We start from the raw sequence: 20394 nt of genomic DNA, 5'->3' as shown, positions 1-20394 counted from the left end.
TGGCCCAACTTGATCATCATATACATTGTAAGGAGAGTGATCACTTTAGATAAGCTATTACCAGCAGGAGAGTGGGATGGGAGGAGGTATTGTTTCATGGTCTCTGTGTATATATAATGTGTTCTGCAGTTTCCACAGTATGCATCCGATGAAGTGAGCTGTAGCTCACGAAAGCTCATGCTCAAATAAACTGGTTAGTCTCTAAGGTGCCACAAGTCCTCCTTTTCTTTTTGCAACTTAAACATGTCACAGCTTTGAGTGGATCTTGACAGACTTCTTCCTCTTTACACTGAGCCATCACAAGAGATTCTCCTATTAAGAACACTGGGCAGGGCGACACTGGAAACTTCAAAGCGCTCTCGCGGGAGCGCTCCTAAGGCAGCGCCTTGAAGTGAGAGTGTGATCGCGTGCGAGCACTGGGAGAGAGCTCTCCCAGCGTTCCTGGGACTCCACGAGGGGCTTAGCTCCGAGTGCTGGGAGCCTGTTTACACTAGCACTTTAAAGAGCTCTGACTTGCTGCACTCAGGGGGGTGATTTTTCACCCCCCTGAGGCAGCAAGTTAGAGCGCTATAAAATGTAAGTGTACACAAGCCCACTGTTGTGTTCTGTTAATGCTTCATATCATGGAGGTCTTGAGCTAGAGAGAGTTGGTAGGAAGGGTCTGCTATTTTTAATGGCTAAGTAGAATCAGGTCAGTGAGCTCATTAACATTGCCCTGTAAACGATTACCTGAATCCAACTGACTGTTCCCAATGCAGATCGGGAGAGTTCATTCACCTCTAATTATTTAAATGACCACTTATGGCAGCTAGTTGACTGAGCACAAAGCTGGTTTCAGTTTTGTTTTCTTCATGGCTTTTCCCTTTCTGAGGTGAGGTTTGGCTACAGTGTTGGAAAGGCTCGGTGAAAGATGTCAGAAGAAATCTAAAGCATCCAGGGACCTTTGGCACCAATAAAGATCCATGATAAGTCACTACAGAACCCATTTCAGTTCTGCCTAAAGAACTGTGAAATTATAGTTCCAAACATGCAGGATACAAGTAATCCAAAGTACACTAGTTAAGTCAGCCACGCAAACAAAGGTAATTATTTATCTTACTTGGGCTGGTTCAACTTACTTCAAGATTACACTACAGGAATAGGAAAATAATTAATCGTACCATAATAAACCTATACATACTAGATGTGTAAATTTTTAGTTGGTAGCACTGTACCTATGCTTTAAAACAGCCAACATACTGGATTAATGAAATTACAAGATCTTTGTCAAGTGTTTTCATAATCCAAAACATATTTTTTTCTATTGATTCTTAAAACATGTTTTGGATTATGAAAAGAGGGAGGAGAATTACTTAGAGAGGCAAAAATACTTGATTAAATTGATGTAATTGTGGACATGCCCAGTTTTTGGCCAACCCCAGTAACTATCTGGAATTTTAAACTCTTCATCGGTAGTGCCTATGCCTACATCTATAATTTTTCTTAAATTTCATTCAAAAGGTAAATTGCAATATCAAAGCTACAGGTTTAAATATTCAGAAATCAGAATATGAAAGTTCAAGTTCACAGCGAAGTTAACTGCTGAAGCGCATATCTTGTGGCATACATTTAAGAAGTTTAAATGTAGACAGGTTTCCGAGGGGTAGCTGTGTTAGTCTGTATCAGCAAAAACAACGAGGAGTCCCTGTGGTACCTTACAGACTAACAAATTTATTTGGGCATAAACTTTCGTGGGCTAAAACCCACTTCATCAGACGCAAGGACAGAGTCTCTCAGACCTTAGAAGACAGGTCAGTCCTTGCTTACAGACAGCCTCCAACCTGAAGCAAATACTCACCAGCAACTACACACCACACAACAAAAATACTAACCCAGGAACCAACCCCTGCAACAGACCCCCTGGCCAACTCTGTCCACATATCTAATTAAGGGACACCATCATAGGACCTAATTACATCAGCCACACTATCAGAGGCTCGTTCACCTGCACATCTACCAATGTGATATATGCTGTCATGTGCCAGCAATGCCCCTCTGCCATGTACATTGGCCAAACAGGACAGTCTCTATGCAAAAGAATAAATGGACACAAATCAGCCATCAAGAAGTAGAACATTCAAAAACCAGTAGGAGAACACTTCAATCTCCCTGGACACTCAACAACCGACTTAAAAGTGGCAGTTCTTCAACAAAAAAACTTCAAAAACAGACTCCAAAAAGAAACTGCAGAACTAGAACTGATTTGCCAACTGGACACCATCAAATTAGGCCTGAATAAAGACTGGGAGTGGACGGGTTGCTACAAAAACTAATTTCCCCTGCTGACGCTCTCACCTTCTTGTCAACTGTTTGAATTGGGCCACCTTGATTACGTTGGCCTCATTTGCGCTACAAAAGTGATTTTTCCTCCCTTTGTAGTCACCCCTTCTTGTCAACCGTTGAGAATAGCCCACTTCCACCTTAATTGAATTGGCTCGTTAGCACTGACCCCACACTTAGAATCACAGAATATCAGGGTTGGAAGGGACCTCAGGAGGTCATCTAGTCCAACCCCCTGCTCAAAGCAGGACCAATCCCCAATTTTTGCCCCAGATCCCTAAATGGCCCCCTCAGGGATTGAACTCACAACCCTGGGTTTAGCAGGCCAATACTCAAACCACTAAGCTATCCCTCCCCCCAAAAGAAAATATGGAACGCTTCACGAATTTGCATGTCATCCTTGCGCAGGGGCCATGCTAATCTTCTCTGTATGGTTCCAATTTTAGTATATGTGCTACTGAAGCAAGCACACACTTGGTAAGGCAACTCCCATTTTTATATGTGTTGTGTATTATACCGGCCTCTATTTTCCACTCCATGCATCTGATGAAGTGGGTTTTGAAGTTTACATCATAATAACATTGATTTTTTTTTTTTTGGCTGGGGGTGGGTGGGTAGGTGTGTGTGTATTTTAGTGTCTTACTTTAAAAAAAAAAAAGAATCTGAGCTGCTACCATAATATATGTTTTTAAATTAAGATGAAGTCACACAAGGAAAGAAATGGAGAGCAAATCAACCATTCCTTCACATGACCAATAGGCTTACTGGGCAAATGCCCGATTCTTTTTCACCATGACTGAACAGGCATGGATGGCATAGTTAACAGAAGTTAAATATAAAAGTGAGAAGAGGCAAAGATATTGTTTTGCATTCCAAGTATCCTGTGTTCTTCTATTTTAAAACCACAAACAGTTAACCTTTACCTGTGCAGCAAGCTAGCACAATATACAAGTCTGTCTTGGCTTAGAGCATTTTGTATGTTCCTAACTTTGTAGATTTCATTGATTTCCTGTCATCTCTCAAGACATCTCTAGACATTTAAATGAGCACTGTGCAGAACCACTGTTCACTGCAATCGACAAGCATCTCATTGCAATAATGGAGAGATGAATTAAAAAGTTCACCCAATTCATACCAATTCTGGGTGGGGCATATAGAATTTAGCTCATGTATTTTCTCTGCATGTACGCTGCAAACTTCGCATTTGTCCATTTGCTACCTGCATGCACTGAGTAAAGAGCCCATTAAAGTCTTTGCTTCTGGGGGATCATGAGAATTTGCTAGCATTTGAAAGTCACTGGATGACAATTCTCTGAAGCAGGGTATTTCTTCTTGTAGTTTTTTAGAAGGATATATAGTACCTTCATTCTGCCCAAGCAGCAAGACTGAGCAGGTCAAATACCAGTTAGGACTGGCATTTGAACAACTTGTACCTTGTCAATGTGTTCCTAATTTTGTTTGCCAATTACTCTAGCACATCAAGATAATTTTAACCCCATAATCCTGGCAAAGCTCTAAAAGGCAATGAACCTCTTCAGAGTAGGCAGATGGGTCTGGAACTGGCTGTCAGATCCTCACTGCACTCCAAGGGTTTGTCTCCCAGCGCAAAGCATATTGAAACTATGCTGTGTTCTTTTTGTAATCAAGAAAAGGCAAAGTCAATTTCTGAGGCAAAGATGTGGCTGTGAAAACCCTACAAAACTTAAGTCAGGATACTCTTTCAGACTCTGATGTGTACTCAGCTAATCATTCCACTCAGAGGACCCCTCACCCCCACAAACACATATTATAGCTCAAGTTTTCCCAAATAGTGTCAATTTCACTTCCTCATTACATTCCCTACATGTTACTATGATTTAGCAGGAAGAGATAATGCTATTTTACAGATAATTTAACACGTCTGCTTCTGATTGGAGGCTAAAGATAAAATTACTCTATAAGAGGAGGCAAATGGAAATATCTTCAGGGATCCCCTGGAAGTTTAGAGCAAGAAACTCTTTCTTCAAGGCTTAGTTTATGATAGAGAGGCTAGGAAGAAAAAGCTTATTTTCTCCAGACTGTAAAAAGCATTACTATAAAATTTAGATGAGCGTATGAAGTAATCCCGTGCATTGTACCTCTGACACTACAAGAACTCAGTCAGATAGAAACAGATGGTGATCAGATGGGGCCCTTTTTGAAACAATTTCAAGACAGTGAAAAACAAGGCGGGGGGAGGGGGAGGCAGGGGAAATCACTTGCTAATATATAGGAATTGCCATACTAGACCAGACTAGAGCTCTATCTAGAATAGTGTGCCAGACAGTATCACATGCTTCAGAGGACTGTGCAAGAAACTCTATCATGTGCAGATATGGAATAATCTGGCCATAAGGAAAATTTCTTCTTATCCCCAGGCAGGTAGTAGTGGTCTTATGCTCTAAAAAAAAAAATAAATTATGATTTATACCACTTAATTTTTTTTAACCATGTGACATAATCGGATGTTCTTGTTAGCCATACAAGAGTAATCCTTTTCCTGATTATTCACATTAAATTACTCTTCCAAATGAAGTTGCCAAGAAAACTCCAATACTACCTCCAAATAATCAAACCTTCAGTCAAGCGTCCTTACAAAACAATCTGCATGTATTGAGTGGTTTGTTAGCGTGAAGACAGGTGAACCAAGACTATTCCAGAAGTTAATAAGGTCTTTTAGTTTTTCATTATCCTTTGCTGCAGTCTTATTTCAGACTTCATTAATTATCGTCTCGATACAGTGTAGTAGTGTTGATTTCCAAGCTAAAGGATATTTTGCTTTCTAAAGTCCTCTGAATTGTTCAGAGAGGTTTCTTGGCTTTCCTCATTCATCCCTGGAACATTTGAAAATGTTGGTCAGTCTGTAAAGCCCCAATGATCAACTGTACCAAACGGCTGGACACAACTACATAATGAGATGCCAAGAAGAAAGCGATACTCCAGATTACCTTGTTTATACGCACATTACAAATTCCACAATGCACATTCACAAATGCAGGCTACTGGTTGTTAGAGAAGGTTTTAAGCAAGAGAAATTCAGACAAGGACTAGATAGGAAAAATTAAACACATTAACTAAAAGAGTCAGAATATCCTCCCCACCCCCAATCAGGTTATTGCAATCTACTTCCAACTGAGAACAGACTCTGGTTCAATCAACCACTAGTTTGGAAAAGGCATATACTCACTTCTTTTGTGTGAGGTCTAAACCACTATTGACTATTCCATCCACCTTTACATTCTTCTGCCCACAGATATTTCCATAACTGTCATATCCTGAAACCAATCTTGCAGCTGCTCCAGTAGCTATTGAAAAGCCACAAATAAAACCCTGGGAAAAAAAACAGATAAAAGGTTCAATGGCAACTGTGTCAGAAACACAGTTTAACAATGCTCTCCTTGGAGCTGGTCATGAGGGAAGAGTCAGCTGTAATTCATCTATTTCAGAGGAAAGCAGTCCAATTTCTTGCACCCTTCTTTGAAATGCCTTCCATTTAAAAGGGAAAAGTCTAAGTCAATCAAGAAAGAACCACTGTGGGGAATAACAGACAGTTGTGAATTTAAATGCAAACACTAATTAAAAATATGATTCAGATGTGCTAAAAGTTATTTATTAGCTGAACAGGCTCAACAGTGTGCTAGGTGCTTTTACAAGACAGGCATAAAACAAAGTTCCTGAGGTGAACTGCTCACAATCTAGGCAGATAGCACACAACTGTAAAGGAGAGGGGGGCAGGGAAGGAGCGCAACAAATGCAGCATGACTAGTGAAGTTTGGGTTGCAGCTCGTTAATTTCCAGATAGTTAGGGTATTTTTGTTTGTAAGATTTTTCAAACATCTTGTTAACACTTCTGAGGGAAAGAAGGCCTATTTGGAGTAAGTGCATTTTAAGCAGAAGGGGAGGCAGGGCAGACCAGGCCAGGAAAGACATTTCAGGTATGGGGGACACATGGAAGAAAAAGAAACAGAAACAACAGTGGAAGCACACAAAAGGAGCACGTGGTGGAGCAAAGAGGGAAAAGGGGCCTTACAGAAGAGAGACCCAGGTCTCACTGGGCTATTGACTAACTTTTCAAAGAGCTTAAATCGGATATTAAAGGGGAAGTTTGGGGGTGGAGGGGAAATGCAGAGAGGCCAGCGTAAGGAGGTCATGCCTGAAAGCATCAATTATCTCTTTACAACTAATTAGGCTGGCAAGATCCTGAGCAGAGAAAGATAGTCCTTATGCTGTCTCTCTAAGTGTCCAGTGATGCCAGAGGAAGAAGATAAGAGGGGTAAGCCAAAGTTTGAGATTGGTGGGAGAATGAGTTAGTGGCGGGTGGCAAAGGAAACAAGTGCAGAAGAGCGTCTGAAGTTACAAGTGGACCCAACAGAATCAACTGAGAAGGAAAAGGCAATTGGAAGGAGGGTGTGGAGAAGTCAAACATTGACAGCTTTAAAGCCTTAGGAGGGGGAGACAACGCAGTGCTAAGGAGGGACCAATACGGAAGGAGACAAGTTGATTAGAGAGAAATTCCAAATGAAGTGCAGGTCACTGTTTTATAGTGAATTAGCTTATTCATAAACTTAACATTGGATATCAAAGCAAAGAAGGAGTAAAAGGTCATCGCTAGTAATAATTAAGCTGATTTGCAGCTCCTACTGTCAATTTCTTGAATCCATCACCACTCATGTAAAAGCTCTAGTTCCTTTTAAGCAATAGAATTTTATGTAGGATAATGCTCAGGTTCTTAACGGTTTCCACACTGTGACTCTACACTACAGCAGAGAAGTTTCAGGATCCTCCTCCATCTATTTTAGTATTCTACTCCCATCTAGCCACAAAGTGAGGGAAGGTGGATGTAACCGCCTGAACTTATTTGCAACTCCCCAAGGCAGTGATGATATGACAATTGCTCTGCACAGTGTATTGGTGTGACAAGAAAGCTGTAGGATAGTACACCATACAAAAGGAAAAATTCGCAGTTGTAGGTGTGTATGGAGTTGTATCAGCAGGACACTGCCAACAACAGACCGGGTAACAGCAAAGGGTGAAACGTAACACAATCTGGGATCTAATTTTCAAAGAGGGGCATATGCAACTGTGTGTACCTAATTTGTATGGTCTAATACCCCAAATAAATATATAGAACTAGGCATTTCTGGATTAAACAGTCAGTTATATGCACTGGAGTTAAAAATCAAACTTGTCAATGGATCGCAAAAATACCAAAGGGGTGCTAAGTGAAGAGCAAGTTAGCTATGAGCTTGCAGTGCACCAGGGTTGTAAAATAAAGACATTAAAAAAGTTTGAGATGCACAGGCAGAGAGCATCATCCCACAAACCAGGGATGTGAAAGGGAGAGTTATTCTCTAATTGGCGGTGGGTTGGACCTAGAATAATGTAAGCAATCCTCCCTAATTCCATACAAAAAAGGCAAAAAACACGATACAGAATTTTCACTAGGCTGCAATTATTTTTTTGTAATTTAACAACATCTAACTGCATCCAAGCACTTGTCAGGAGGAAGCCAAGTGTTCTGGCACCTGGGTAAAACACAGTAAGGCTTTGGCACCTGGGGCAGCTTGGGAAGAAGGTTTGGATTGTGGAATAAGCGTATTAACTGGATGGCTCTGCTAAAGTTATCAGCAGGGATATCAACAATTTTGAGGTTTACATTGCCATTTTTGTTTCAGTTTCAGAACTAGCAGCCTATTGAGATTAAGGTAACAGTTCCCTATGCTCAAAGCTATTTTTTCAAGACATCTACAGGTTTAGGATGATAGCCTTTAAAAAAAAAAATAGGCCAAGTTTAGAGTGACTTCTTCACAACCACGAGGGCTAGAAACTTATTTTAAAAGTAGCTTAGATTCCGATGCACACAATTCTGTGGCAAGACAGAGTCCATAGCAAATTATGAGACCCTGTGAAAGTACTAGATCTGTGCATAGTGACACTGCCTTACAAAAACGTATCAAAATCAAGCAAGTTCTTGTTCCGTAACTGATACTTGCCATGCTAAAGTACACTAGACACTGACTGAAGTTACCAAATTTCTAATCTCAAAATCTGATTTCTTCACGAGTGAAAACTGTCTGTGCCTATGTAACATTTAAAATCTTTCTTATTTTACTCACCATTCCAACACAAAAGAGGATGAACAGCAACAGCCATGGTATATCTGTGCAGCTGCGATCCTCCAGAGGCTTCCATTCTCGTTTGGAGCTCTTGGGTGAGAAAAAGGGATAAAGACAATGGTTACGAAGTCAATTCAATAAAATATGTTCTGCTAATAATAAAGCGCTTCAAAAAGTAGTTTTTAGGGCACTGATATTCATCTGGGTTTATCTTTTGATACTCAGCCCTGGTCTACACGGAGGGGAGGGGAAATCAATCTAAGTTACACAACTTCAGCTACATGAATAATGTAGTTGAAGTCAACGTACTTAGATCGACTTACCGTGGTGTCTTCACTGCAGTGAGTTGACTGCTGCTGCTCCCCTGTCGACTCCACCTGCGCCTCTCATGGAGCTGGAGTACAGGAGTCGACGGGAGAGCGCTCAGGGATCGATTTATCGTGTCTAGACTAGACACGATAAATCGATCCCTGCTGAATCGATCGCTGCCCGCCGATCTGGCGGGTAGTGAAGACATACCCTTAAATTACTTCATCTATACTGTAAAATGTACAATAATTATTTAAACTACAGTGAGGCTAATGGAACCATTCAATAGAAAGTCAAGGTAATGTGTCCAAGGGTAAGTGCAATAAGAATCTGCAAAAGAGAGTGGATAAGAGCAATGCTGAATTCAGAAAGCATTTCACTTATTCATATTTCTGGCTCTAGCAGAAGAGGGGAAATAAGCATCGTCACTCAAGAGATCTACAATACTAGTTACTGTACCCTTCCACAGCTACCGTATGTACAGTAATCTGCTTTCCAAGAAGGATAAAAGGATAAGCTTTTCACAAACTCGTCAGCTTTAAACACCTCCATGGCAGGATTAACAGCACAGTACAGACAGAAAGAACGTAAAATATAGCTGTCTGAGGAACAGTTTTTTAAATCTGCCTAGAAAAGGCAGCTGTGGAGTTCTGCAATTCAGGCAAGTAGTGTCAACTTATTAAAAGGAAGGAGTCTGGAGTTAAGTTAAAACTCTCAAGAAAGAGACTCTGCTGCTGTTTCAGATGACAGAAATACCTCAATGGATAAAAGGCTGGACTTAACCGTCTGCACTATAAAAATGGCTACCTGCTGCCCACAAGTGTACATTTCATAAAGTCTGTTCTACTTATAGTGGCTCATTATAATTAAAAAATTATGAAGAGGTGTTTAAGCTACGTTTCTTCCCTAGGACAGCTAGGGGAAGAATGCATATTGACTACAAAGCAAAATTAAGTATAGCACTAGAATTTTGTTCACAGATCAAAATTTTGATTTAGATCCAAGGTTGAAAGAAGTACACCTCACTTTAAAAATAATAAAGTTGCAGAGACAACAAAGCTCTTTCAGTACGTTTCCAGGAAACTACTGCTTGTAGCATCTCCCTACCAAAAGTTTAGGCATTTAAAAGGATCTTTGGGAGAGCTATTCTTCCATTCAGTAAAGGCATGGATCACAGAACACAGACTGTAGTCCAGAAGAGGTGTAGAATGGCCTTCTATACCTTTATGGGAGAGCACAAACTGGGATATAAAGAAACAACTGAAGATTCCAACCTCTTGTGTAGGAAGGGCAACCTGCCAAAACCTTAAATTTTCATTACTGGAGTTTGTTGGAGTTTCAGATGAGAATCAGAACAGGAAACTGAACTGCCAAAGCCGAGCTATTGTAAACTTTGCTGACATTTGCCATCTCCAGCACCTAGCTTTGCAGCCTGATCAAAAGCAGAAAGTCTGTCGCACATGGCTGTTGTATCACTAGCGGAAATGTGTTAGTAAGATGGTTTGGGGTATTCAAGACTCATCTTTAGCTCGATTTGCAAACACAAATACCCTTTACAAATACCCTTTACAAATACCCTTTACAAATAAAGTTATTAGAAAACTACAAACTAGATACAATGAAAGAAAAACCGCATCTTCCTCATCCTCTGCATTCGAACTACAGACCCCGTTTGAAATGAAGTTTCATTACAATGGTATCTGTTAATATTTTTAAAGTCTTTCTGCATTTGTCCAGGCTGTGCCTGAGTCCTCTAATCAGTGGCTGTTGACACGAAAATAAAGTAACAGCTCTTGGAGAATCACTGCCTTCCATGAGAGGAGCTGGCTGGGTGACCCCACTCAGTCTGGGCTGGCATAGAGGGACCTGGAAGAAATTTCAGTTTCCAGATAAGAACTCCAGCAGACCCAGACTCTGGGAACTGCAACCTCTGGAATTTGACTCCAGACCAGGAACCAGAAAGGTACCTTATAAAGGACATCCTGCAGCATGGACTTGCCTTTTGAAGTTAGCATCCACAGAGGCTGCCCACATCAACTCTAGTGCCATGAAACTGTAAGGATACCCATCTCTCTCTGCTGAAAAGGTAGAGGCTGCTCTTGTGGAGTGAGCCATGAACCTCTTTACTCCAAACACTACCTTCTCCTTCTTCATATAATGTCACTCCCAATGACACAAAGCCTTAAAAGGCAAGCTGGGGAACCCCACAAGAATAAAATCTGCCTTCTAGTTTCTAGAGTTTTATTCAATTATGCAAAGCCCTCTTCCCACTGAGCAGTAAGTTTCTCTTTATTCTGTGGGACTGGAAGGAATGAGGAGAGACATTCCCACCTAAGTGGACAGATGAAACACGCTGAAGGACACAGGAGAGACTGAATTACTGCAGAAGTTCTGACCTGACTAAGAAGCCACCTAGCAATCTGTGAACAATGAGCAAAGTTCCCAATATCATGGTCAAACAGATTGCCAATAAAAAGGAAGTTTTAAATGTGAGAAATCTCTCCTAAGATTTTCTTTAAGTGTTCATAAAACATGCCTATGAGGTGTTTAGCTGGGTAAGACTTCACTGTCAACTGTTTGAAAGAGATATTCTTACCACTTCCAGATGGCAAGTCAGAAATGCTCTCCAGTACTTTGCCTATATATTATTTATTTCAATTTATAACAATATACACAGAAGTGCCTACCCTCAGCTCTAGGTGCCTCTGCCAAAATTTAAAAATACAATCAGCAAAACGAAAGCCAACAGCTGTTAAATATCTCCAAGCCACCATAACTCCCCAATCTCAATAAAAAACAATCCGATCAACACTCTCCCTCTCCCCAAAAACAGCTTCTATTGTGCCCCTCTCCCCTCAATAGCCTGGGTAACTGATAATGGTCCCTACAATATGAGATTTGGGTTTTCATACCAGGGAGGTGGGAGAGAATAGATTACAAAGTTGAGGGCCTCTAATGGGAAAACACTCTGCAAACAGCTCCTTCTCTTTTGTACTGAATGGACTCCAGCACAAGTGCCTCTGCCAACTGCAACCATGGCAGTAAGACATGGAGCAAGAGTCAGTCTTTCAAGCACTTTGTGGTTCTCTCCCTAAAAAAATGGCTTTGAGTGTGTGGGGTTCCTTGTTAACTGCCTCATTGACTTTTGTATAAAGTCAGCTCTGTTTGCAAATACGCTGCATTTCCTAGGAGTATGTCTCTGCTACGGGGACTCTTCCAGCACAGCTATGTTGGCACAGCCCTGAAAAGTACACGTAGCATACACCGACAAAGGTTTTTTCCATTGGTGTAGGAACACCGCCTCCCCAAACAACTAAGCTACATTGATGGAAGCGCCACCAACATAGCTGCGTCTATACTGGGGGTTATGTTGGCATAGCTATGTCAGTTGGGAGTGTGGGGGGTTTTCACACCCCTGACCAATTTAGCTATACAGACATAGATTTGGTCTACACAGGAAAGTTATCTGCCAACCACACAAACTCACTCTGGGCTCTGAGAGTGTCTACACTGCAATTAGACACCTGTGGCTGCGCCCATACCAACTGACTCGGGCCGCAGGGCTGTTTAATAGTACTGTAGACTTCCAGGTTTGGGCTAGGATCCTGAGAGGTAGGAGGGTCATGGGCTAGCTGCAGGTAGACGTGCCCCGACAGTCAAGCTGGGTTCTTTTCATCTCTCTCATTATCACCACTACAAGAGGTGCTTGCAGGCCAAATGATGCCCTCAGCTACACCCATGCAAACCAACCGTCTTCAAATGATGCAACCCTTACACTTAAAACAACATCTGCAGTGAGATTTTCGCATTAAGTCATATTTGCACAAATTAAGTTCATGTAATGTCATGCTCAATGTCTTTAAAGCTCTCTCCAGGGATCTTTTCTGGCTTTGCTAAATCTCACAATATTTTTTATTTACCGGTAGTGCTAACAGAAAGAGAAGAAGCTGATGAGTTTCAAATGAAATCTTGTAATACAATTTTTTAAAAGCCATTGGATGTACTTTGGAAGAGCGTTGACAAGAATTTGGAATTACTCACAGCTACCACAGGTAATCCATTTCATTTGCTAAGTTACTGGACAGCCCCAAAGCCTTCCAGGACAACAGATGCAAAAGCTGCAGACACAAATCTCCACTGCTACAATGATCAAACACACACTTCCCACAACACAACTTTCAAGATCCATGGGTCCTACGCATGCCTATCACAACATGCGGTGTACCTCACCCAGTGCACTAAATGCCCCAACAACAACCACGTGAGTGAACCCAGACAGTCCTTACGCTCTCAGGAGAGCTCACAGGAAAACAGTAAGACAAAAAGCACGATATCACCTGTGGATAAACACTTTTCACAAAATGATCACCCTACATCTGACCTCTCAGTCCACATCCTCAAAGGAAACCTACACAACACTTTCTAAAGACAAGCCTGGGAGCTTAAATTCATAACTTTGCCAGACCCTAAAAAACATGGACTGAAAAAAAAAGACATTGGATTAATGGCTTATTATAACAATCTATAGTTAAAGCTGTGAGTTTGTCATGGATTCTGTGATTTTCTGGGACCTCTGTGATTTCTGCAGCAGCTGGTCTGGAGGCTGCCTGAACCGCTCCTGGGCCAGCCATCCTGGCCGTTGCTGGGGCAGACTCGGGCCACTGTGCCCTCCTTCTCCAGCAGCAGCAGGAGTTTGGGAGGGGGCTCAAGGCTGGGAGCTGGGGAGCAGGAGGCCGTGAGAGCTCTGGGCAGCACTTACCTCAGGGGGCTCCCCGGAAGCGGCGACATGTCTCTCCCTCCGCTCCTAGGCAGAGAAGCCGCCAGACAGATCTGAGCATTGCCTTCACCCGGAGGCACTGCTCCCGCAGCTCCCATTGGCCACAGTTCCTGATCAATAGGAGCTGGGGAGCCGATGCTTGGGGCGGAAGCAGCACGCAGAGCTACCTGGCCGTACCTCCGCCTAGGAGCTGAGGGAGAGACATGTCGCCGCCTCTGGGGAGCCGTGCGGAGCCAGGTAGGAGAGCCTGCCAGCCCCTCCAACCCCCACCCCCACCCCAGCCAGCCCCTCCCAAGCACCCATAGTGCCCCCTGGGTCACCACACACAGCCCCGAGCACCGGTGGCACCCCTGGACTGCCCTACCCCCAAGATTTAGTCAGGGGTATATAGTACAAGTCATGGACAGGTCACAGTCCATGAATTTTTGTTTACTGCCTGTGACCTGTCTATGACTTTTACTGAAAAACCCATAACTAAAATGCAGCCTTATCTATAATCCACAAATACCCCTCCCCCACCCCACCCAGCTGTTCTCCAACCCCTTTTACTCCCTATTAGTGAAGGAGTGTTAACGGGCCAATTCACCTTGAATGGTCTCTTGAAATGTGTTAACAACTTATGCCGAACAATTGTTCCGCCTTGTATTTAAGCTGTGACGCTCTAAAAGTGGTTCTACGAACACATTTTTTGGTGGCCACACTGACCCTTTCCCCTAAAATACTTAATTCACTTTAAGAACAACAAGTAAATATGCACAGATACATATATAAATTACAAAGATTTGGATGTGTAGGGTTTTTTTTGCCAGATTCAATAATAAAAATAATGCTGTGAAAAGTGGTGTGTGTATATTTGTTAATATCACTTTTCACAGCAAACTTAGTAGCTATCTGGGAGGCTGTGAAAAGTGATATTAACCAACATACAAGCATCACTTTTTACAGCCTTCCAGACAGCTAGTATTGGGGGCGGGGGGAGAGAAGGGTTGAAAGGGGAGGCAACTGGGGCCAGAAGCAATGGTGGGATGGATGTGAGGCCAGGAAGGCAGCAGTGTCCTGGGACGATGGGGGGCAGGATGGATATAGGGCCGTAGGAGGTGGCGGGGGGCCAGGGAGGTGGGTGATGAGCCCTGCTGTCGCATGGCCGGAGCCAGGGATTGGAGCCCACTGATGTACAGCTGGAGCTGTAGGTCAGCGCCTGGGGCCACAGCCTGCTGCCATACAGCCAGAGCCTGGAGCCGGGAGTCAGTGCCCGCCGATGTGTGGCTGAAGCCAGCACTCGCTGCTGTGTGGCTAAGGCCAGGGGTCAGTTCCCACCACCACATGGCTGGAGCCCGGGACCAGAGCTGTGGGTCGGGCTGGGGTGGCTGGGGCAGGGTATCAGCGCCTAAGGGCTGGGGCCGTGCGGCCGGAGATGGGGGTCAGCACCTGTCAACGCACGGCTGGAAACAGGGATCAAAGCCCGAAACCTCGCAGTCGGAGCCTGCTGCCACACACCCAGGACTGGGGTTCGGCACCTGGGACCAGCGTGCGCCACTGCACAGCCAGAGTCCGGGGCCAGCACCTGCCACCACAAGGCCAGAACTGGGGGCCAGAGACTGAAGCCCTGCAGCTGGAACCTGGGGTTGGCGCCTGAAGCCCTGAGGTTGGAGCCTGCTGCCAGCACCCGCCACCACATGGCTGGACTCAGGGACAAGAGTCAGGGGCCAGCACCTGCTGCCACACAGCCAGAACCAGAGGCTGAAGCCCCGCAGCTGGAGCCCAGGACCACGTGGCCGGAGGGGTCAGTATCCACCGCCCCGGGGTCGGAGCCCGGGGCTGCATGGGCAGGCTCCCACAGTCCTGCCACTGGAGCCTACAGACCCACCTTGGCGGGGAGGGGATTTGGGAAGAACTCACCTTGCTCCTGCAGCGCTGTGCCCCATCTGTCTCCAGAGGTGGTGCAGGGCAGCACATCCAGAAGCAACAGGGAAGGAGGGAGGGGGAAGGGTGAAAGCCTGATGATGAAAGGGATGAAAGCCTGATGATGGGGGTGGGGGGCAAAGCACGCCCCCACGAAAAGTCCCTGGCAGTCGCATTTGAGAAACATTGCTCTAAGTACATTTCCCAGACCTGAAGAAGAGCTCTGTGTAAGCTTGAAAGCTTGTCTTTCTCATCAACAGAAGTTGGTACAATAAAAGATATTATCTTACCAACCTTGTCTTTCTAAAAGGAAATATGAAAGCCATGATTTTAACAGGCATTTAAAAGGTTACATGGATGAATTAAGTCTGTTTTCATATCTTTACTTACATCCTGAATTGTGCTAAATCAGGTTTACAGCTCCACAAAAGCAAAGTGTCAAGCAAGACTTCTCAATACGAACACTCCATGTATGTGACAATTAACGACCTGATTTTCAACTCCCAAAAATATCAAGATGATGTCATACACATTCAGATCATGTATTTATCTTGAAAAGTGTATCTTATTCTATGCAAATGATTACTAGCCTTAGTGACTTATGTTCAAGTGTCCAAAATATTTACTTTATGGTCATCACGAGGTTTAACACAAATGTTGAGATTGTGTTTCCTCTGCAGTAGGCCTCCACTTTTTGCCTACATTATAACTGAAGCACCATCAAAATTGCAGTGACAAGCTTTGCCTGCAGCCCTCAATCCACATTTCTACTGATTTCAGCCTTCTGAATGGACAGATTAAAATTTCTTCAGCATTTGCTGATGCAAGAAGCATAGAGACAAGATAAGCAAAAACTGATATTTTTCCTTGCCATTTGCCCCACTGTAACAGTTTCCTGTTAAAATGATAGCATGATGTTATTTTTGTTCTGCTAGCTTACAGAAGGTATTGCCCCTGAACAAAGCATGTAACTTGAAGAAGAGCTCTGTGTAAACTAGAAAGCTTGGTCTTCTTCATCTATGTAAGGTGGGAGCTTTGTTGAGAACTGCTGGTAGATTAGCTGCTAGGTTTGCTATTTGATTAACTGTTCTTTTAATGCATAGCAGAAGTGCCTAGAGCATGAGATAGATACAGTCATACCTCAGAATTCAAAATAGGAATACAGTTTTCTTTGTACAGATGCTTTTCTTGTATTAGCCCCACTTGCAGAATCAAGTAGTGGACCTACAAATTAGGTCCATTCAGTGCACACTCAGGACATAGTGCCAATTTTTTTTAAAGGAGTAAAAAAAAATGACCCAGGTAACTACAGGCTTCAGTCTGACATCAATCCCAGGAAAGATAAGGGAATGGGCAATGGACTCGATTAATAAAGAATTAAAGGAAGGTAATATAATTAACACAAATCAACATTTGGTTGATAAGGTAATAGTGTTGATGTAGTATACGTAGACTTCTGGAAGGTGTTTGACTTTTACTGCATGACATTTTGATTAAAAAACTAGATTGATATAAAATTAACATGGGACACATTAAATGGATTAAAAACTGGCTAACTGATAGGTCTCAAAATGTAACTGTAAACAGGGAATCATCATCAAGCAGGTGTGTTTCCAGTGTGGTCCCACAGGGACCTATGCTATTTAACAGCTTTATCAAGGACCTGGAAAAAACCAAAATAATCACTGACGAAGTTTGCTGATGACACAAAAATTAAGGGAGTGGCAAATATTGAAGAGGAGAGGTCACTCATTCAGAGTTATCAAGGTTGCTTGGTAAAAACTGGACACAAACAAACAATATCCATTTTTGTATGTCTAACTGTAAATGTACACATCTAGGAACAAAGGATGTAGACCATACTTACAGGATGGGGAGCAGTGACTCTGAAAAAGATTTGAGGGTTGTGGTGGATAATTGGTTGAACATGAGCTCTGTATATGATGCTGTGGCCGAAAGAGCTAATGCGAGCCTGGGATGCATCAACAGGGTATTTTGGTTGGGAGAGGTTATTTTACCTCTTTATTTGGCACTGATGCGATCTCTGCTGGAATACTATGTCCAGTCCTGGTGCTCACAATACAAGAAGGTTGTTGATAAACTGGAGAGGATTTGGAGAAGAGCCACAAGAGCGATTAAAGGATTAGAAAACATGCCTTACACTGATAACTTCAAGGAGCTCAATCTAGCTTAACAAAGAGCAGGTTAAGGGGCAACATGATTACGGTCTGTAAGGACCTACACGGGGAATAAGCATTTAATAATGGGCTCTTCAGTATAACAGAGAAAGGTATAACATGATCCAATGGCTGGAAGTTGAAGCCAGACAAATTCAGACTGGAAATCAGCATAATTTTTTAATGGTGAGAGATATTAACCACTAAAACAATTTACCAAGTGTCGTGGCGCATTCTCCAACACCAACAATTTTTAAATCAAGATTGGCTGTTTTTCTAAAAGGTCTGCTCTAGGAATTATATATTGGGGAAGTTCTCTCTTTTAGAAGAGGTCACACGAGATGTCAAAGATTCCAAAGCCAGGACAGACCAATTAATCATTTCTTCAAATTGTTTATTTCGTGCTACATTGACAAGAAAGTTGCCACCCCCATTTGTTAACATCCTGTTCAAGTTTTAATTATTTCTATTGCAGTAGCATCTTCAGGCTCTAGCCCCTATTGTTCTAGGCACCATCCAAATCTAACAGATCCAAGCGTAAGACCATAAAAAACAGATAAATACGATACAAATGGGCAAGATGGCCTAAGACTGAAATGACATGCATTTGTCACAGCACACCAACTTCTCAGACACGGTCAAGTGTTTTGTAAGCAAACTGACAGAGGTGAGATCTGAAGAAGGACAACACTGACTTTGCAGATTTTTTTACAGGTCGTTTCTCTCATGAAGAAGTGGAGACACGAGAGAGAGTGAAAGTGCTGGTTAGAAAAATCTGACAAATAAGCAATATAGGTTGGTATCGCTCTTGGAATGTAAACAGGGATCAATGTCTCAATTACAGCTGGCTGATTTGGGTTTGTCAGAAGTTCTAGTCTTTTCAAATTTGCTTTGAATTGCAGCAGTGTCTGGAATGAAAATAACTGGGGCAGAGATCCCATTTATCAGAGAGGAGAAAGTTGCAGTATCTGAGACATGAATTGATGAGGGCCTGGCTGAGAGTTTTCAAAATGTGGAAGGTCAGATCACAGAAATGTTGTGCCTGAAGCAGCAGGGAGATTCTGACACTGCCTGGATAGGTGTATCTAGAGAGAGGACGGAGTCAAAAAGACACAGGTTTATGGGCCTGAGCAATAGAGAGGATGGTAGTTACTGACCACAGCAACTAAGAGAGGAGGGAGGTGGAGAGCTGGGAAGAAAAGCTTAAGCACTTTGTTTTGGCCACACTGAGTTTAAACTAGCAGCTGGACATCCATAAGGAAATGAAGTGGGGAAGGCAACATTTTCAGATGACAATTATGGTCGTATATGAGAAAGGCAGCTCACCAGTCAAGGAGAAAAGTCTTTGCCTTTTAGTTGTTTTTTGTGTGGTATAATTACCAGATAATCTGGGTGCACGCGCGTGCGTGAGAAAGATTTACAGAGACTACTACTGAATGAAGGTGATGTTCAAGTGCTTCTGGAAGGCCTAGAACAGGGACTTCATGATCCTCATAGCTACATGTCAATGATAATGGCAATGCTTTACTTGACTTACCATATTTAACAGTGATTCAGTTGTACTTCAGTAGACAACAATTACTCTAGGACCACACATTACCCTGCAGATACCATGAGTCAGTCCCTAAAAAACCCATACACTTTTATGTGGAAAGTGCTACAGGGGAAAGGTGCAGCTCAGGTTAACTATTTAAGTGTATGAGTACACAGTATTCACAGTGCAAGGATTTAAGATTTCAGTGCTCAAAGCAACGGCCTGAAATGGTGAAAGCCAAATCACCATTCATGTGATGATTCACCAAATCATCCATCAGCCCTTACCTTGAACTTACATAGTGCTTTGTGTTTTTAAAGCACTGTACAAACATGCATTAATTAAACCTCCTGATACCCACCTATATCACAAAGGTATGACATATTAGCCCAAGTTGCTAGATAACAAAGACAGGTTACACTGACTTGCCCTAGGCCATACAGTGGCTATCAAAACTGAGATCAGAACTAAGAGGTTACTGGCTTCTGGGCCCTCTCTTGGGTCCAGGCTATATTACAAAAGGTTGGCCAGTATAATTATAAACGGCAGACAACCCACCTAGGGTAGATGCAATTTCTACTAGCAAAAAATGTTCTCCTGCTGCTACAGCTTATACTGGTTTCCTGGACAAAAAAACAAGCAAGCAACAAACAACTGGTATAACTGCATCTACACAGAGCTTCGGCTGGTATAAAAACATCATTAAAAAAGCACCCCTAACTGACATATCGGCAAGAGTTTTTAGTGTAGATCTGGCCTCAGACAACATTCCACCCTGCCCCTCTGATTTCCCCCGCCCCAATTTACTAAGACATTTCATTACATTGCAATGACGAATAAATATTGGCTGTCCTATCAGCCCCACCCAAAACAGCATACCCCATTACATGTGGTCAGTTATTTCAGCAGGTTAGAAAGTAACTTTTAGTATGTGAATAAGACGATACATGTTTTTTATCAAAAGTCATTACTGAGCCCTGGTCTACACTACAGGGTTAGGTCGAATTTAGCCGTGTTAGGTTGATTTTATAACAAATGTGTCTACACAAGCAACCCCGTTCCATCAACCTAAAGGGCTCTTAAAATTGACTTCTGTACTCCTCCCTGGCGAGGGGAGTAGCGCTAAAATCAACCTTGCTGGGTCGAATTTGGGAGAGTGCAGATGCAAACTGACATTATTAGCCTCCGGAAGCTATCCCGCCAACGTGACCTCTCTGGACAGCACTTTCAACTCCGACACAC

The 20394-nt window shown here is 42.9% G+C and overlaps 1 protein-coding gene and 1 non-coding gene across 3 annotated transcripts in view; both read right to left on the bottom strand.

Moving 5' to 3' along the window:
- Positions 1 to 20394, bottom strand: part of SLC44A1 (solute carrier family 44 member 1) — a 91948-nt gene that overhangs the window by 50556 nt on the left and 20998 nt on the right. For both annotated transcript variants that reach the window (XM_073345962.2, XM_073345963.2), the window contains exons 2-3: positions 8454 to 8543; positions 5525 to 5667 (exon numbers count right to left, since the gene is read on the bottom strand). In XM_073345962.2, the coding sequence (XP_073202063.1) occupies positions 5525 to 5667; positions 8454 to 8543 (233 nt within the window). The remainder of the gene's footprint in view (positions 1 to 5524; positions 5668 to 8453; positions 8544 to 20394) is intronic.
- Positions 2683 to 2789, bottom strand: LOC140912161 (U6 spliceosomal RNA). Its single transcript, XR_012159239.1, has one exon. It is a non-coding gene; the product is annotated as a U6 spliceosomal RNA (small nuclear RNA).

The sequence above is a fragment of the Lepidochelys kempii genome, chromosome 5 (genome assembly GCF_965140285.1).
Source record: "Lepidochelys kempii isolate rLepKem1 chromosome 5, rLepKem1.hap1, whole genome shotgun sequence".
NCBI lineage: Eukaryota > Metazoa > Chordata > Testudines > Cheloniidae > Lepidochelys > Lepidochelys kempii.
The sequence above is the reverse complement of the archived record's forward strand: the minus strand, read 5'-3'. Positions and strand labels throughout refer to the sequence as shown.